This window comes from Chaetodon auriga, chromosome 3 (genome assembly GCF_051107435.1).
Source record: "Chaetodon auriga isolate fChaAug3 chromosome 3, fChaAug3.hap1, whole genome shotgun sequence".
NCBI lineage: Eukaryota > Metazoa > Chordata > Actinopteri > Chaetodontiformes > Chaetodontidae > Chaetodon > Chaetodon auriga.
In genome coordinates, this window is record NC_135076.1 from 15859835 (window position 1) to 15877000 (window position 17166).

Here is a 17166-nt window from a genome sequence, read left to right on the forward strand (position 1 = left end):
TATCTACTGCCTAGATCCCAGATCCAGGTCCATTTCTGATTGGAGTAGGAGGATGGGCTCATCAGCCCCACCCCTACCAATGATCACTCATGGTCTGTAGTGGCCATGTTGTGCACACCACCATCTCTCCTGGATTGCTGTGGCTGGAACAAGTAGATGCAATGGAAGAAGAGATAGGCAATGGTCTGGAAGCCTTGGTGGTCCTGTATGCTTTTTGTATGAGTTTTGGATGCTGGCTGCTCAAAGAAGTGCCTGCAAGACGTGAGCACAGGAGAAAGAGCATACAGTATCTAGCTCACTCTCTGGTCACCCACAAGTCGTCACTACCTTCTCAAGCACCGCCAGGAACATCTTTAAGTTATGTTTCTATCATTTGCTTTGGGGTGACGTGGATGGTTAATGGGTGGAGGAGAAGCCAGTTTAGTTCAGCAGCTGTTTCTTTTCTCTATGTCGGGGCCACCTACGTTATTGTGAGGTACAGACTTCCTGCAGCAACATGAAATGCTCTCAAACTTACCCCAGAGTGTTGCCCCATCTTTCGACAGTTGCAGCAGCCCACAGGACACAGGTGAAGAGTTGCATATGCCAACACAGGAATACAACTACTCCTAAAAAGGAACCTTCAGTCAGGAGACAGGTAAGCCACTGTGTAGCTGTGGAGAAGATAAAGACACTAGAGTACTACCTGCCAACTGACTGCAAGCAAGAAAACCAAAATATTCAACTGTCACACCGTGGTTCGAAGGAAACTCCACCTTGTTTACTGTGGTGCCAGTGGGATGTGTGAAAATTAATATAAACGCAGGCTGCAAGAAATTCACACTGGAGGACTGGAAGCTCAGTGCCCGTGCATGAGATTTTTTGTTCTAAGCAGTACACCTGTTGTCATACCATTAGCCTATTAACACCACAGTAATGACACTGCATGGCAGAGAGAGAGAGAGAGAGAGAGAGAGAGAGAGAGAGAGAGAGAGAGAGAGAGTTCATGTGTGTTCGTGTGTGTATTGTAAGTATGTGTGCAATCGCGAGTGAGGCTTAAGGAGAGAGCGACAGAGCGGGAGGAGAGTGGACTGAGAGAGCAGCACATTGTTCACACTCCACTCAAGACACTAGTCCGTGTTTACACCAGGATAACGACAAGGGAGCTAATTGCAGGTAAGAGAGGTCAACTTTGTTTTAAATGATTATATATTATATATATTTTTATCACTTTTTTAAAGAATAGATATCATAATTAAAATTAAAAACATAATTTTCTTATATTATTATAAGCTAATATAATAAAGTGTACATGCAGGGGCTTCCTAAACACCTGTGATCTACTCTATGTGAATAGTGGTTATAATAGCATTCTATTACATTTTGTTAATAAATAACTTGATGAATTTATGTTTCATATTAAAGACACATTTTCAGACTTCTCTGCTGCTGTCAAAAGTATGCCTAAAACCAGCAAAATTGGATCTGCTTCGGATTCAAGACTGAGGCTGTAATTGAATCTGTGTCTTGTATGTCACCTTCATTTACGTAAGTGTTGTCTCTGTGTGAAAGCCACTGCCAAACTGCACATAACAGGATTGCAGGGGGAAAACTCATTGAACTAAAGCCACTGAAATTTTATTAGATTAACACAAAAATGAGAAAAAAAAAATGTATATCTGAAAAATGCACTTACTCAGTATCCCGGTGGCCCATTCAGCCAAAATGTAACACAATATAAATAAGCATTTAAACACAGTGAGGACCTTTGCTGGATGTCATCTCTCTCCTAGACTCTATCGCCTCCTTCTGCTTGTAAATTTGTAACAATGCCCAATATTAATAAATACGTACAACAGAACAGATAAAAAGAAAATGGCAGTGACCAGAAAAACACATCATCTTGGAGTAATAAATGTGAGGAGCAAGCATAAATATCAAATGAAGTCATGAAAGGTGCGGCGTGCAGACAGACACACAGAGAAGCTCCGTGTCATCAGAGCATCAAATGATGGATTAAAATGTCTGTGGAGTTATTAAAGTGGTACCTTAAAACGACTTGTTGGCAGAGAGGAGCGCCTGAGAAATCCCACATTCAGGCATTGCACAATCCCTACAGAGTGCATGAGACTATATGGAACCATAATTGAGCAGAAAGAAAGCAGAAGCAGGCATTCAAGCACTTAAACTCATTTAGTCTAACAAAGTAATATTTTTGGCTCTGATAGGAAGCAGCCTTGTGTTGACTCCAGGACAAAAACCGGATCAGATTTTTATTTGGTGGATTTGTGTCAGACTGAATAACTGTGACAGGCATAGTAGCCTACAACTGCAGCACAGCTGCTGTTGCGTAAATTGTATGTTTACAGCAGTAAAAGGACAATGCAATTAGATATTCGATAGAAAGAGGCTGCGCTGTGGAGGTGAGCGCTGCAGCAGCTCACTTGTCTTAAATCGTTAGATTCAATGGCAGAGCATGAGTTTCCCTCATTCTGTGCTTGAACCTTGCAGGAGATCAATAAAGTACAATATACCATCTAACCTTGGAGAAGTCCATCTGTGGTCAACAGGTGAACGAATGGGAGAGTCTGAAGTCCTTTTCCAGACAGCCACTGTCTTTAATTGGCTTTAGGAAAGTAAGCGTTGTGTCTTTGTTTTAATCCCTTTGGGTGTAATAAGGCTGGCACAGCAATGATCTAACTTTGGAAGCATCAAAAGACATGCTTTCATAGATGATTGTTTGAAAATAAACAATTGAGAGCATATTATATCTATTAATTTATAACACAGCAATTAAAGGCATCATCAGCGCATTTAGTTAACGTAATAGATTTGAAAAAGCATGAAAATTATGTTGCACAGACTTTTGACCAAGAATGTCAGACATACATGACTTGCAGAATGCTCATGATTAAAAACAATGACGTGTCATGCATAAATACATCAAATGCACTACAGATCCTGTATCCCAAAGGACTGAATTATTCATTACAGATTTTATTTCATAAAGCCTACCATGATGTTTCAAATATATACTGGCAAGAATGCAAGCATGCTTTTGCATGGCAAACTTGTCTCTGTGGTCTCCATCTACAGAATATGCTGAAATAATAAAACACTAAGGGGATTTTTTTTTTAACCTCCTATCAGTATGATGGCCATATAACAACTGCCTTTATGGACATCAGGGGATATAGTATGAAAATCTATAAAGTATAGAGGAAAGAAGTCATTAGTAGCTGCACCCTAAAGCCATGTTGGTTTATGGTATGAGATTCATTGTAATGATGTGCTGAGCTGTGTACTAATAACACTCACAAAAGATTGGGTTTCAAGCTCATTGTCCTTCTAGGTTAAAGACTTCAGTTACTTCAGCCACAAAACTCATCCCGATAATTAATACAGTAACTCCTGCCAGAGATTGAAAAACCTCTGACTGCACGTAAACATAAGGAAAAATAATCAGTGTTGTGTTTTCCTGCTTATCATCAACAGTCATTCATGTGTAACTGCCAGGAAAGCGTTTTCCTTCTTCCCATCTTTCTCATTATCCAGCTGTCACTCACAAAAATGTTAATATCATTACACTTTATGTCTAAGTCAGGAATTTACATTTAGCTTATTGACAGTTCCTTTTTCTCCTATGTCACCTCGAGCATGACAGGGGGGTTAGCTAATTTCACCGCATCCTATTTCAATCCAGCAACACCTCTTTGTAAATCCAACAACAATTTCCTCTGTAAAGCATCATCAAAATTCATGTTGTGAACTTAGAAACAAATAACACATCAAAAATCCTTCACATGCAAACTGTCCTTTCATGATGCAATTACCAACCAATTACCATGTTCTGAATTTTCATCTTGTACAAGTTCACATAAAGCCCTTCACCCATGAGTATAATTACTACCAAATTACTTCAACCGGAACTTCAGAGGCCTCCAAAGATCACATATATACTGCTTTCTGATATTTGTTTCTTTGAACTGTAGGCAGTGCATCTCAAGGACGTACTGCTGGCAATGAGAATCTGCTGATCAATTCCTGCCACTGCAATGCACAAGCAGTGATCCAAAGGTTAAAGAAAGGCTGCCAGTTTGATCCACAGACTGGCAGGCTAAATCTGAGTAGTGAAGGAGCAGCGGTAACATGCCCTCATTACCATTGTTGAGGTGCCTTTAAAGGAATAGCTCATAGCTGACAAGACTGATAGCACTGTCATATCTGTGCAGTAAATGTGGGCCATAGCCAGCTGTTGGTTAGCCCATCTTAGCACAAAGAAAAACACTAAGTCGTGTTTAATCTGTAAAAACCTAAAATTTTAATATGACAATTTGCTGTTTTATGTTATACTTTGTTATGTGCTTGGCAATGTCTTGGCTGGGAGTGGTAATTTCCTGTAGTCTCCACTGGTTGCCAGTCAACCAGTCCTTGCCAGGAAATAGTCCGCTCATAACCTTTACAAAAAAACTGTGAATTTTCCTTACGAATTTCACCCATTTCCCAAAATGTGTAACCTTTAAGCACATCACAGTACAGATGCTTAGGTGAAAACAGATGGAGACTGCAGCTTCCAGGGATAATAGTGTATAACTGTGTTCACTGTGAATCTGTCCAGGAGAAATAATGTACTGAAATATGAAGGACGGGGCGGCACGGTGGCACAGCAGGTAGTGCGCGTGCCTCACAGCAAGAAGGTTGCTGGTTCGAACCCTGGGTCGGGCAGGGCCTTTCTGTGTGAAGTTTGCATGTTCTTCCCGTGCATGCGTGGGTTCTCTCCGGGCACTCCGGCTTCCTCAAAAACATGCTCGTTAGGTTAATTGGTCTCTAAATTGTCCGTAGGTGTGAGTGTGAGTGTGTGAGTTGTCTGTGCTGTGTGTCTGTGTATGTTGCCCTGCGATCGGCTGGCGACCGGTTCAGGGTGTACCCCGCCTCTCGCCCATTGCTAGCTGGGATAGGCTCCAGACCCCCGCAACCCCGAAATGGGATGCGCGGGTAAAGAAGATGAATGAATGAATGAATATGAAGGACAATCTGTCTTCAGTTAGGATGTGCCACAGGGTTGATAACATTGATGGTTGGTTGATTGATAATCTTCCACCCTGGGTCACTTTAATCTGGAGATGCAGTGACTTTGTGTTCATAAAGGACAGATCAACGGATTATAAAGTGAGTCATACAGTGAATGGAGCCTCCTCCACTGTCGCTGCCATTCTCCACCCACTGAGCATCAAAGGGTCAAGGTAATAGTAAGAACACAGGGGCTTTTATTGCTGTGTCTTGTTCCAAACTGTTGTTGTTGAACTATTGTTCCAAGGCCTCCCCCTGTGTATTGACCCCATTTTACTGTGTGCATTTCCAGTTCAAAGAATTTTTTCCATTTTAAAACTTTTAACCCTTTCTGCTCTGTTTTGGTCTCCATCAACTGCAAAGATCTGTCTCTTTAGTCACTAAATGTTCAACAGCTAGTTGCTAACTTTGTCTGTCTGCCTTTTGGTGCTGAGCAGGTAGCGTTGACAATAAGAGACCAGCCACATTCTTGAGAATTCAGACTCAGCCTCAGTCTTCGGTCTCCCACCATAGGACCTCTGATTGCAGATTAGTCTGGCTGACTGGTCTATATTCACTACTCTACATTTTACATAGTAGTACTGGCTTGCGTCCTCAAAACAATCTCTTCGTTGGCTACTTCGCAATTAGTTTCAAGAAAAGTCTGCATATTTGTATTCATTAAAGCACCCAGGCAAAGCTTCTGACAATTTTGAGCTATGCCATAAGGGACAGAAACAGATGGAAATTCAGGCTTCTTCAATCACTCATTCCTCTGTTCACTGTCAAAAGTGAATTCAAAACTCATTGGCAGAAACAACAGTCACATCTAATCTAATTCAGAGCTATGGCAACTGGTCAGGAAATATGATGAAGAGAGATGAATATCAAGTTGTCAAACAGCTCCTTCCTCATTTGTGACACATGCACATTTACAGTAATATAAACTTTGATTCCTATTCAAGTATAATTCTGTTTCTTTTTCCATGTGTGAGTGTTCAAAACTTTTGCTCTAAAATGGCATTTAACGCGTATGCAATCTTTTTTTTTTCTCAGATAACTTCAGCAGGATGTCAGCTTCTTACAACTGCTCTTTGGACCTAACGGCAGAGAGAGGCGAGTGGCTTTGTCGTCCAGGGGAAAAGTGTGCCAATCTGACCTCTGCAATGGTCAGCATGCAGCCTGAGGACGCATGTCTGACAGAGGAAGAGTACCTGGAGAAATATCTGGGGCCTCGTCGATCATCTGTGTTCCTTCCCGTGTGCCTCATCTACCTGGTCATCTTCATGGTGGGTGTGGTCGGGAACGTACTGACGTGCACTGTCATTGCACGCAACAAAGTGATGTGGACACCAACAAACTACTACTTGTTCAGCCTGGCGGTGTCAGACCTGCTGGTGCTGCTGCTCGGCATGCCATTAGAGCTATATGAGCTGTGGCAGAACTACCCCTTCCTCCTGGGGAAGGGCGGCTGCTACTTTAAAACGTTCCTTTTCGAGACTGTTTGCTTGGCGTCTATACTCAATGTGACAGCACTGAGCGTGGAGCGTTACATTGCTGTGGTGCACCCACTACGCGCAAGGTATGTTGTAACGCGCACCCATGCCAAGCGGGTCATCCTTACAGTGTGGGGTGTGTCTGTGTTGTGCGCTTTGCCAAACACAAGTCTGCATGGAATTGACGTCCTTCACAGTCACTCCACCGGCCCTGCTGGGAACATAAGCGTGGAGATTCCCGACTCAGCGATCTGTACGCTGGTGAAACCGCACTGGATGTACAACCTGACCATCCAGGTGACCACCTTGTTATTTTTCGTCCTGCCCATGCTCACCATCAGCGCTCTCTACATGCTCATCGGGCTACAACTGAAGCGAGAGAAGATGCAACAAGCAATGGAGGCGAAGTCGGGCTTTGGACAGGACAGCTTCTGTCGAACACAGCAGCAGAAGGCACGTCGCCGGCAGGTCACTAAAATGTTGTGTGAGTATCAAAACTTCCTGATCTTTTTTCTTTGCTAAGACTCCTTTCCTTTCAGAGCTGTGTGCCGTGCTCACATGTGAGCAAAGCTGCAAATGGAACAATTAGTGCCCAATTTATACTTTGAGGCTGCCATTAGAGCTGTATTTCAGAGATTTGATGAGTTTGTGATGCTCAGAAATGCATATTAAAAAATGTTCAATTTAAAATGCTTTTTTGGGCCATTGTGCATCACATGATGCTGCAGTATCAAGGGAGGCCACTACGCCAAAATCACCTCACAGCCCAGAGATGTTCCTGGGGTCTTGCTTCTTGTAGACAATAAAGGAGAGTCATTGGCTCTCAGAATCAGTGTTTTGGTCAAAATAAACCTTTAATTCACGAGTTACACGCAAAAATATTCTGGCTGTACACACTGTTTTCCCCACTACCTCTCTTGCTGACAAAGAGCATGTAGCTGAGCAGCAGCTTCGTTCGTAACCCTAACCCTACCCTAACCCTAACCCTTCAATTGCCTGACCCTATTTATTCTTTATAAAGGCAAGATTTGCGATTAAAGTTTTATAGCTAAACCGAGGAAAGGCTGCTACCATCATCATTAACGGTCTCCCCATCATGGGGGCCAGGGACGTCCACACTGCCAGCTAATGCTCTTGGCAGTGGGATCACACAAGCAGTCAAACACGATGCATCTCTCCGCTTTCACGTGTATCCTGTATGTTGCCAGATGCTTCATTAAATTTGATGTGTTCCACCTTTCACATGAAATTGTTTTTAAAGATTTGTTGCACGGGTCAATATTGGAATCCTTTCAAGTGAAATACAGTCACAAGATAGCTACTAGCTGCTGTCCTAGCAATGTAGAGAGAGTGCAGCCATTACAAGAAGTGCAATGTTAACTAGCTATGGCATATAGAGGTTTTGTTTCCAGTCACGTACATTTTGGAGAACAGAGCGCAAGTATTTAAATAGAGAGCTCATGCATTTAATTGGCACCAGAATGAGGCTCAGAAATCAGCATTGTGAGTCGGTCCAGTAGACACCAGTCATGCAGGAACAGGTACCATATTAGCATTGGGTTTCATTGTCAAACCCTGTAAATAACACTACAGTCAGCTGCAACTGCTGCACCCATCTGTATCAACTGGGAATAAACAATTTAATATTTTAAAGGTGAACATTTTGGAGATATTCTCTGTGAGAAAACTGTGATATGTTAAAAAAAAATGTAATCCATGAGGCATTACATTTCCCCCATACATACAGCTGCTTATGAACATGAATAAATACTGAATAAAAGGTTACACCTACCATGTAGATGTTATTAACGTTTCCTTCATATAACATTTAGACACATTCAGATCCAACAGGGTTTGTTGCAGACTGTCATATAAGCCTATTGATGTAGCCCACATGTGCTTTCATATTGCTCAGAGGTGAAGGTGAAAGCAAATGTACAAGTAAACATTTTTCCATACATAATAACAATAAGATAAAAACAGAACACAAAAAAATAACCTTGCAAGATACAGATGTCGCTTTACGTAATCTTTTGAATGCTTTTGCCGCACAGCCATCAAAATTCAGTCCTCTACTCATAGTCATGTCTTCACCTCAGAGACGTCAACAATGAGACATCTGGAGTTGTAAAGATTTAGAGTCAGGTTTTCTACCTTTAAAAAGGTCAGAGCATTCCTGGAAGATTTGCATCAACATGGGTTCAAGGATGGCAGCCTAAAGGTCAGAGAAGGTGCAGTTTGAAACAAACAGTCAGGAGCTACTTTTGATGATGACGCCATGACCAGGTCCGACTGTTGAAAGGTAAATACAGGAAATTAGGTCTGTGAAAGTGAATTGTAAAGTAATATATGTTATACATTTCCAACATTAATCATTTGTATACACTATAATACCACAGGTATATACCTCATATCTCCCTATATTAAAACCACAACACAAACCACATATTGTGTTACATTGGATATATATAGAAAGCCAGGACCAGTGACGCTAATTTAGCTTTAGCTTTATTCAAGTAACAGCTACAGCTCGTCTTTGACAAACCATTTTCCTTGGAAATGTAAATGCCTCAGCATTTGCTTGTTCGGGACAATTGCTGAGGTTTGGGCTTGTTAAGGCATTCAGCCCTAACAAGCTGCACCAATTAAGATCTTTCAGTGAACCATGTCTAACCTTGCAGCCAATCTGGATCTGAATCACTAACATAAAATTTTGAAGAACCTCGCAGACAGTAGTACAAGGTCTTTGTCTTGTTTTAGTTTTCATGGCATCTTTTACAAAAGCTGTTGTAAATTCAGTCATTTTTGGGCCTCAATAATTCCCTTAACTTTGTCGGATAGAATGATCCCTCAAGTAAAATATGCTATTAAATTTCAAGGCACAATGACAGAGGTGAAAATGTTGGTCGGCATTGTGAAGATCCTCCTCTTTCGATCTTTATGCGTACTTTCTGTTCTACATTTGGTTTCTGATGATGTGTTGGAGTCATGGCTGGTCATTAATTCTACAAGATGTTTTATGAGGGCCACTCCAAAACCAGGAGAAATGCTAAGAATGAGTACTAATGATCATACTAATGATATAAAACACAGATGAATCATGAATCTGAATATTTATCAACACGGATGTATAGAACTAAATCAAAGGTCGCGTGCACAAAGCAGAATATCTCTGCATCGCTGATACACAACCGCCAGAAGGACAAAAGAGAGAGCATGGGGCAGCGCCAATCAGTGCACTTCTATTAAGATGCCCTGTTTTTAACATTCTCTTTCTCTCTCTTGCATTTTTCCAGTCATCTTAGTGGTGGTTTTCGCAATCTGCTGGGCCCCATTTCACACTGACCGCCTCATGTGGAGTTTCATCAGTGACTGGACTGACAGCCACCTGGAAATCTTCCAGTACGTGCACATCATCTCCGGAGTGTTTTTCTACCTCAGCTCAGCAGTCAACCCAATCCTGTACAACCTCATGTCCACACGCTTTAGAGAAATGTTCAAGGAGGTCATGTGCCATCGGCCACATCACATCAATCCCAGGAAGCACTCGCTTAGTGTCACCCGGGTGACGCTCCGCAGCACCCTGAGTGACGCTCCGCTCAGCAACGGAGCAGCTGTTGTCGAAGCTGAGGCTGAAGATGGGGGAGTGAGGATGAAAGATGAGACCAGTTTCACATGTTAAAAAACAAACTTAAAGGGTATGTGAAGGGGCGCATACGGATGGTTAGACAGCCTGGTGTTTAGAAAGACTGTCCCTTTCTGAGCCACTGCATCCATCAACCGTCATCAACATCCACTTTGAACAGGTGCATCAGCTAAATACCTAAAATAGTATGAGTGGAAGAACTGCAGAAAAAGGCACACTGTTCTGCTGAAGCAGTGTAAGTGTCACTATGATGCTTTTTGAAAACTTAATACATAGTTCAGCCGTTGAAGTTGAACACACCTGTGCAGGTTTAAATACACGACAGAGGAATATACACTAGAATGTCATCTCAAGGTCGCCCGCATAAACAACATCCAACGTTCAATGTACAAAAGCCATTTAAATTAAAACATATTTGGTGAGCACTTTATTCAGTTTTGGAAAATATGTTTAAATGATGACAATACAGTTTACAAGTCCTGGCATTTAGAAGATTTACTTGGTCATGTATGGTAAGATTATAAAAAAAAACTTGGAAATAGAATCCAACATGTAAATAATGACGATGGATGGATATAAGTTTCTGCTACTGTAATATTCCATGTGAGGGGTAAACCATACTGCATATATAGAAATTATCTATATCAAATAATTTGTATTATAAAAGACGACGATTATCACTTGCATTGGATGTACTATATTGTCGATGTACCCTACTACATACGAAAATGCCACTTCCAGATTACATAAATACTTGTCAGTCCTGTGTATTGCTTACAGTGTTTAGACATGTGTTGAAGCCATTTCTGCTAAATGCCTTCATGCTTTGTATTATTCAAAGTGTACTTTGTGAGATGTTATCCATCGCATGTAAAACAACATGACTTGAAATAAATTTCGAATTAAAGAAATTTTCAATTGCTTTTAGATGATGCGATGGACTACACTTTCAGGCATACCAGTAGTTGTGTATTGGCAAGACTATTTGTCAAAAGTAACTTTGAGCATTAACAAGTAGCTTGTAATTAGCTCAACTTGCTCACTTTGTGTTGTTGGCCTTGTAGCTGTTTCATATTAGAAACGTTCAAGTCTTCTGATGCTAACTTGTCAGTACAATAATGCAGGTTATTAAGTTATTAACTATATTTACAGTCTTCATGACCACTAAACCAGGTGTTTTGTACACTGCTGGTCTGGAATCTGATTTGTCAACATAAATTAAAACACATCTTTTGACCCTAGTGTGCAAAATGTCACATACTGTATATGTCATTGATAATGTAATTTGGAATGTTACACTTTAATAAGCACATCATGTGTACACATCTGTGTAACCAAACGAGCCTCCACTGTGACTGTGTTTCTGTTTGATATCATATTATTATGAACACAAATACCATTCTGACCAGTCACTATGACAATTATGATAGTAAGATAACCAGCTGATCTGGGCGCTAATTAGCCCTGCTATGTAAACTCGATGTCTCTCAGGCTGCTGTAGAAGAAAATCTCTTGTATTCCTTCAGCTTCAGATCACAAGAAGCAGATCAGGTCAATCTACACGCTCTCAGTGCATGCTCTGTTATGATGTCACAGTCAGCGGCGGTTTTAGTGATTTGGAGGTCTGAGGAAATGTGAGCCCAGCGTCACACAGCGTGTGAGCAAAACCTATTTGGAGGCAGCTGTTAACAAAGCCACAGAGCTAAAGGACAGACCCGAACAGTCTGGGCTGCCAGTTTTATCTGACCGTCCACATGTGCAGCGGTGTAGTCTGATCTATTGTAGTGTGGAAGCACCACCACACAGTCACTAGTGCATACGGCACATGTTCACACATAACTGAGGGCATTTCAAAAGACTGGGTATGTGTTATCAAGATGAAATCTCCTGGAATATTTTATTACAAGCAACACGAGATTTATAGCCGGGGAGATTGAAATGCTTTGGAGCTGACTTTCTACTGGTTCCACACAGTTCTTTGCCACTTCATAAAGTTAGTTTATGTTCACATTGTATAAATGGACATGCTGCATACCTTTAAAGTTTCAAGGGGGATCTGCTATATAGGATTATGAGTTGACATTGTATTAAGTTATGATTAAGTTGTTTCTAAAATACTGCTCGTGTCATGTATATAAACAATATAATCATGTGTTTTATTCATCGTGTGTATGCTTGGATGAAGTTCTTGTAATGAGTCGTATCGGCTGTGTCTTGAGACTGAGATATCATAAATCATATTAAGGTATGCAAAGATGGACAGACTAGAATATTATGTTAAATTAAAGAACCCCTTTTGGCTACAATTGCATTAAATGTCAATTCAACACGTGTGGAACAACAATATCATGCCACCTAGTCCTTACTGCAGTTCCAAACCCAACGTCCAAAATTCCATTTAGAGATTTATATAGACAGATTTTGCAGCCTGTGTGTTGATGTCAGCTGATTATCACTTCTGAATATACAACGGGTGTCCTCTGTACAGCCTCACTAGAATTAATTACTACAAAAGAGACAAAACTCAATTAAACACAATGACCAACAATAAATAGAAGGAGCTATGGACACCGCAGTGGGAGCAACATGTCTTTATCTGTGTGTTTCTGCGTTGCACTGGCTGTGAAATTGTATTGCCCTCTGGGACAATTAGTCTAAATCCAGACAAAGCAACAATGTTCCACTTCTGACGTAGTAAAGGACAAATTAAGAGCATGTTCTCATTTTTGAAACTCATAAGGTCAGTATGTCCTGAACATTACAGCATAAGATCTTCACACCTGGCTTTGCCATTCAAAGCCATTCATGGTCACTCGTGACATGTATTCATAGGTATTAACCAAGGCACCTACTTTAAAGGAAGAATCCCACAGTGCATACTTTCTGGAGGCACTTAAAATCTTTCAGAGCTGACAACTTGTCGCTATGTTGCTTGTGCCTCTTTCTGACAGAACTTGTCAATATGCTAATGGTTAGCTGCAGGCTGAAGAAGAAGTCGCTTTTTTCTAAAGCGCTCCAAGTGATTTATTCCTTCCTTCGTAAAGTACCAGCACTGAAAATGCTGCGTTCATGATGTGCACTCGGTAAGCGCAGAAATCATTCTCCATCCACACCTATGGTGCGTACATAAATGCATACATGCATGAAAGAGCAGTACCCTTAAAGGCCCTGGTTAAGGGGTTTGAAAATATGGTCATCCTACTTCTGTTGCCTCAGAGCCACAGGGATGATTTTTGTGCCTCAGATCAAACTACAGGCTGCACAATGCCATGTCTAAAGGCCCTAAATCCACCATGAGACTGCTGCACTGAGGAAGGCATGGATGTCGAGTTCTCTCTCCACGGAGTAAACCCAGTAAAGCACACCCCCTTTTAAGGCTCTTTTGTTACTGTGGCAGCAGGTAGATAGCAAACACTCTTTGGAGATACAGATCACTACAATCACATTTCATGTCATTTCTAATTCCAGTGCACAAAGGATTGTTAGGAGCATGAACCTGCATGACTATATAATATTCAGTAAGAAGGACACATCTTCAGGAGCCTGGTCTACATAAATAGAATGTCTGCGCGCTATGATAGATATAGTACTTAAGTTCCTGAATATTAACTGCTAACTATCATTTTACCAAGAGGCTGCATTTATAATGTGGTGAAACCACATTTGCATAGCAGGCATCTCATACAGAAGCTGAAGGGCACCTTGTGCGTCTGAATGAGACGCCTTGGAGCGTGACAAACCTTGTCTTTATATGATGGCTCGGGAATGAGACCTGGATGCCGTGGCCGGCCTCATTTTGGAGCTGTTACTTCACTTGTATGGTTCTCTGTCAGTGTGTTCACATACTGTAGTCACACTTAACCTCTATTGGGAGGCAGGCTCGAACAGGGATCCCAGTGCATGTGCACCAAAGTGCAGGCGGAGAAGCATAATTCCGGCTTTTAGTAAGAGGCTGAGCTGTCGCAGCTAACATCTGTACAGTTGGCACTTTGGGTCTTTCGGGTTAACACACACAGCAAAAACAAATTTGTTCTAATTTGCACAAATAGGAAAAAAAGGGACGTTCAGTTCATATTCAGTCTGAACACAGCAAGTGCGAACAGAGAGGAAACAGACATGCACAGACAATTACAAGCAAAACAGCTGTTTGGGATTATGTTGAGCTAAGCTTAAAAAAATAAATAAAACTAAAAGTCATTAAATAAATAAGGAAAGAGTCCACATGGCAGACAGGCATTCACTTATTTCGTGTGCCAAACTCCAGAGAGAGCACAGAACTGTCTTCAGTTCCTTGTTCACCAAGCGGATCACTTACTGAATGAACAGGCTCTGAGCTGGTTAGCAGAGCACCTGGGGAGGCATAGACAGCACCCAAGAGGGAGGTGGAGGTGAAGGACTCTCACATGATATCATGGACGATTGCCTTGACCTGCTGCTCATAGAATGAGACGAGAATGCAGAGGGGCACACTCGTGCTTTTTTGGACAATTTTAGGTAATATCTCAAGCAAATGTTGGTGAAGTCTGCACCCAGAGTGGGCTCTGTGTTGTTCACAGTGTACATGAGTATTGCTGCAGACAGCATGTATTGAATATCTGACAGCCCTACACAGTGCAGCAGTCTGTAAGTGTAGGAAACTTGAGATATTAGGATTTAGCCACTGTCAAGACAGCAACAGCTACAAGAACATTTCACATCTTTAAATTGTGTCACTTTCCGACTACTTTTGTGGTTCTTTACTCGCCTTATATTCGTAATGATTACAGCCATGCAGGCAGGAAGTATAGTGAGCTCATTATGTTGTGTGTCAGAGTGAAGCTATAGATGGTGGATGGGTGTTTAGCACATCTCACTGTCTCACCTTTTTATTAACAGTAAATATGATCTGTTCCTAACCCTAACCATGTAACTATGGGCCATTTGCCAAAACCAGTTCTTTGTCTAACTGTTACCACACTGTTTTGTCCATACAGACATATTAGAGAACAGAATTCAAGAGTTTTGCAGAATCTTTCAATATCAATGTTCTTGTGTGTAATTCCCAACTGTATGGGAATAACAACCCTGCGAACGTTTCCACTGAGGCTATATAACGTTTTTTTAGGCAACTTCATTTCCTAATCAGCTGATCAGTCACAGTTGCAACAGCTGATTCACTAAATGGGAAGCAGAAAAGGAGGAGATTACTGGAAGCTCGTCAGAAATAAACTAGCCCATGCACCATACTGTGCAGTACATATTATTCAGTAATGAAACGTTATACAATCCGGTCACATTTTAAAACCCCATGCACTAGACATTATTCCACTAGTGCATTTGGTTCTTTTGTCAATGTAAAATTAATTAAATAAATTAATACATCAATTTCTATAGACTTGAGGTTCTGCTCTAATTACAGTATTGTGACGACTCTCACCTGAACCTCTCATGTTGCATTTAATGTACCTCGTATTCACATTTTCTGAAGAAGGATAAACAGCTGATAAATAATTCATACGGGGTGTGGAGGCCTTCAGTGCACAGTGCAATGTAAGCAAACCTTTCTTTTGCTATTTAGTTGTTGCTTAGTTTTTACATCTCCATAGAGATCCCACGAAGGATAACGTTCAAGGCATGCAATGCATTTTAAGAGAATTATTTAAGATGTCTTACCAAGAAAATGTATGAGGACATTACATGCTTCTATATACACAGTAATTGCAGAATGAGCAATGATGCTAATAACCTTGTACTAGCATGATTCATCGGATCGATATGAACATGTGATTATTTAACATTTCAGTTGTACTTAATTTATCTACCTTTACCATAAGCTCACAAACACAAAGCATATCCTTAAGCTACACTCTTTTTCTCATAATTTATTAATTCATTACATTATTGCATCCCCCCTCCCCCCTTTCAGACCTCCAGTTGAGCAATCCACCACCTCCCCATCACTACCTTCCCCTCCTTTCCCACGTCCCTCGGGATGAACCGGGTGATTGTACTACAAGGTTTCATCTTCCATTTGTTGGCTTTATTCCACCAGCAGCAGCATCAGGACTCAAGTGGACTCCATCTATCTCTTTTTTTCTATTATTATCACATGTCATATCTCTGGGGTCTAACCACTTAAGTCCTTGTTGTTAATCTTATTGAAATAGCACTTAATAGTGTTAAAATGTAATGCTTACTAAGTATTTGAAGTGCTAGAAAGTGCTGAGGGGCTCTCATCCAAATGGCTGATCTCACATTTGAAAATACATTTGGGAGTGAAGACAAGGAGATTTACACCACTCACATTTGTGTTGGTTAAATACAGCCAGCAGTCAGTTAGCTTAGCTTAGCACCGGGGCTTCTGAAAAAAAGGGTGTCAGTCCAAGTGTCGTGGAAGATTTTAAAGTCCCAGAAAAATTGGAGGAATCCTGGTCTAACACGAAATATTAGTGTCAAAGTGACTAATGGGGACAACAGTTCTTGAAACTGGTCGAGTATTGAGTGAGAGCACTGTAGCTGGCAGCTGTAAAACGGGCTGTAATGTTATCCCTATTGGCATTTGCGCACCGTCAGTGTACATCCACTAAAAGTATTTACTTTTGCCACTGATTGTTATTCTGTGTCCAACAACATTATAGAGAAGATCTCTTCCTAAAAGGATCTTTTTGTTAAAGATCCTTTTAGTCTTACCAGAAAGAGTCACTATATTACTCTCGCCAAAGCCACCAGACTCCATTTACAGAAACAGTAATTTCATAATTTTATCTTAAAACACAATTCAGTCAAACTCAACAGGAACTAAATAAAACTCACTTAAATCATTTTAGTTCATCTTTCCAGTGTTCCAACAATCACCAGCTTTGGTTTGGCTGAAATAAACTCTGCTTAATTAAGTTGCAGTTTGGCTTAAGATGAGTTGAGTAATTAGCGAGAGAGAAAAGGTAACTATCAGACAACGGAAACCCTACTTAGCAAAAAGACCATAAACAGGGGTAAACAGCTAGGCTTTCAAATTCA

At 41.0% G+C, this 17166-nt stretch overlaps 2 protein-coding genes across 2 annotated transcripts in view; one reads left to right on the forward strand and one right to left on the reverse strand.

Moving 5' to 3' along the window:
• dynlt2b (dynein light chain Tctex-type 2B) overlaps positions 1–17166 on the reverse strand; it is a 40026-nt gene that overhangs the window by 12189 nt on the left and 10671 nt on the right. The gene's annotated exons all lie outside the window — the stretch shown is intronic.
• nmur1a (neuromedin U receptor 1a) lies at positions 1072–11483 on the forward strand. Its single transcript, XM_076726760.1, has 3 exons — positions 1072–1155; positions 6085–7008; positions 9821–11483. The coding sequence occupies exons 2-3, from the start codon at positions 6099–6101 to the stop codon at positions 10204–10206; spliced, it is 1296 nt and encodes a 431-aa protein (XP_076582875.1). The 5' UTR covers positions 1072–1155; positions 6085–6098; the 3' UTR covers positions 10207–11483.

What these genes read in the sequence shown, in the direction of transcription:
- nmur1a (XM_076726760.1), top strand. Translation starts at nt 6,099, where the DNA reads ATGTCAGCTTCTTACAACTGCTCTTTGGACCTAACGGCAGAGAGAGGC. An exon ending in GCAGGTCACTAAAATGTTGT is followed by an intron (nt 7,009 to 9,820) that starts GTGAGTATCAAA and finishes GCATTTTTCCAG; the next exon opens with TCATCTTAGTGGTGGTTTTC.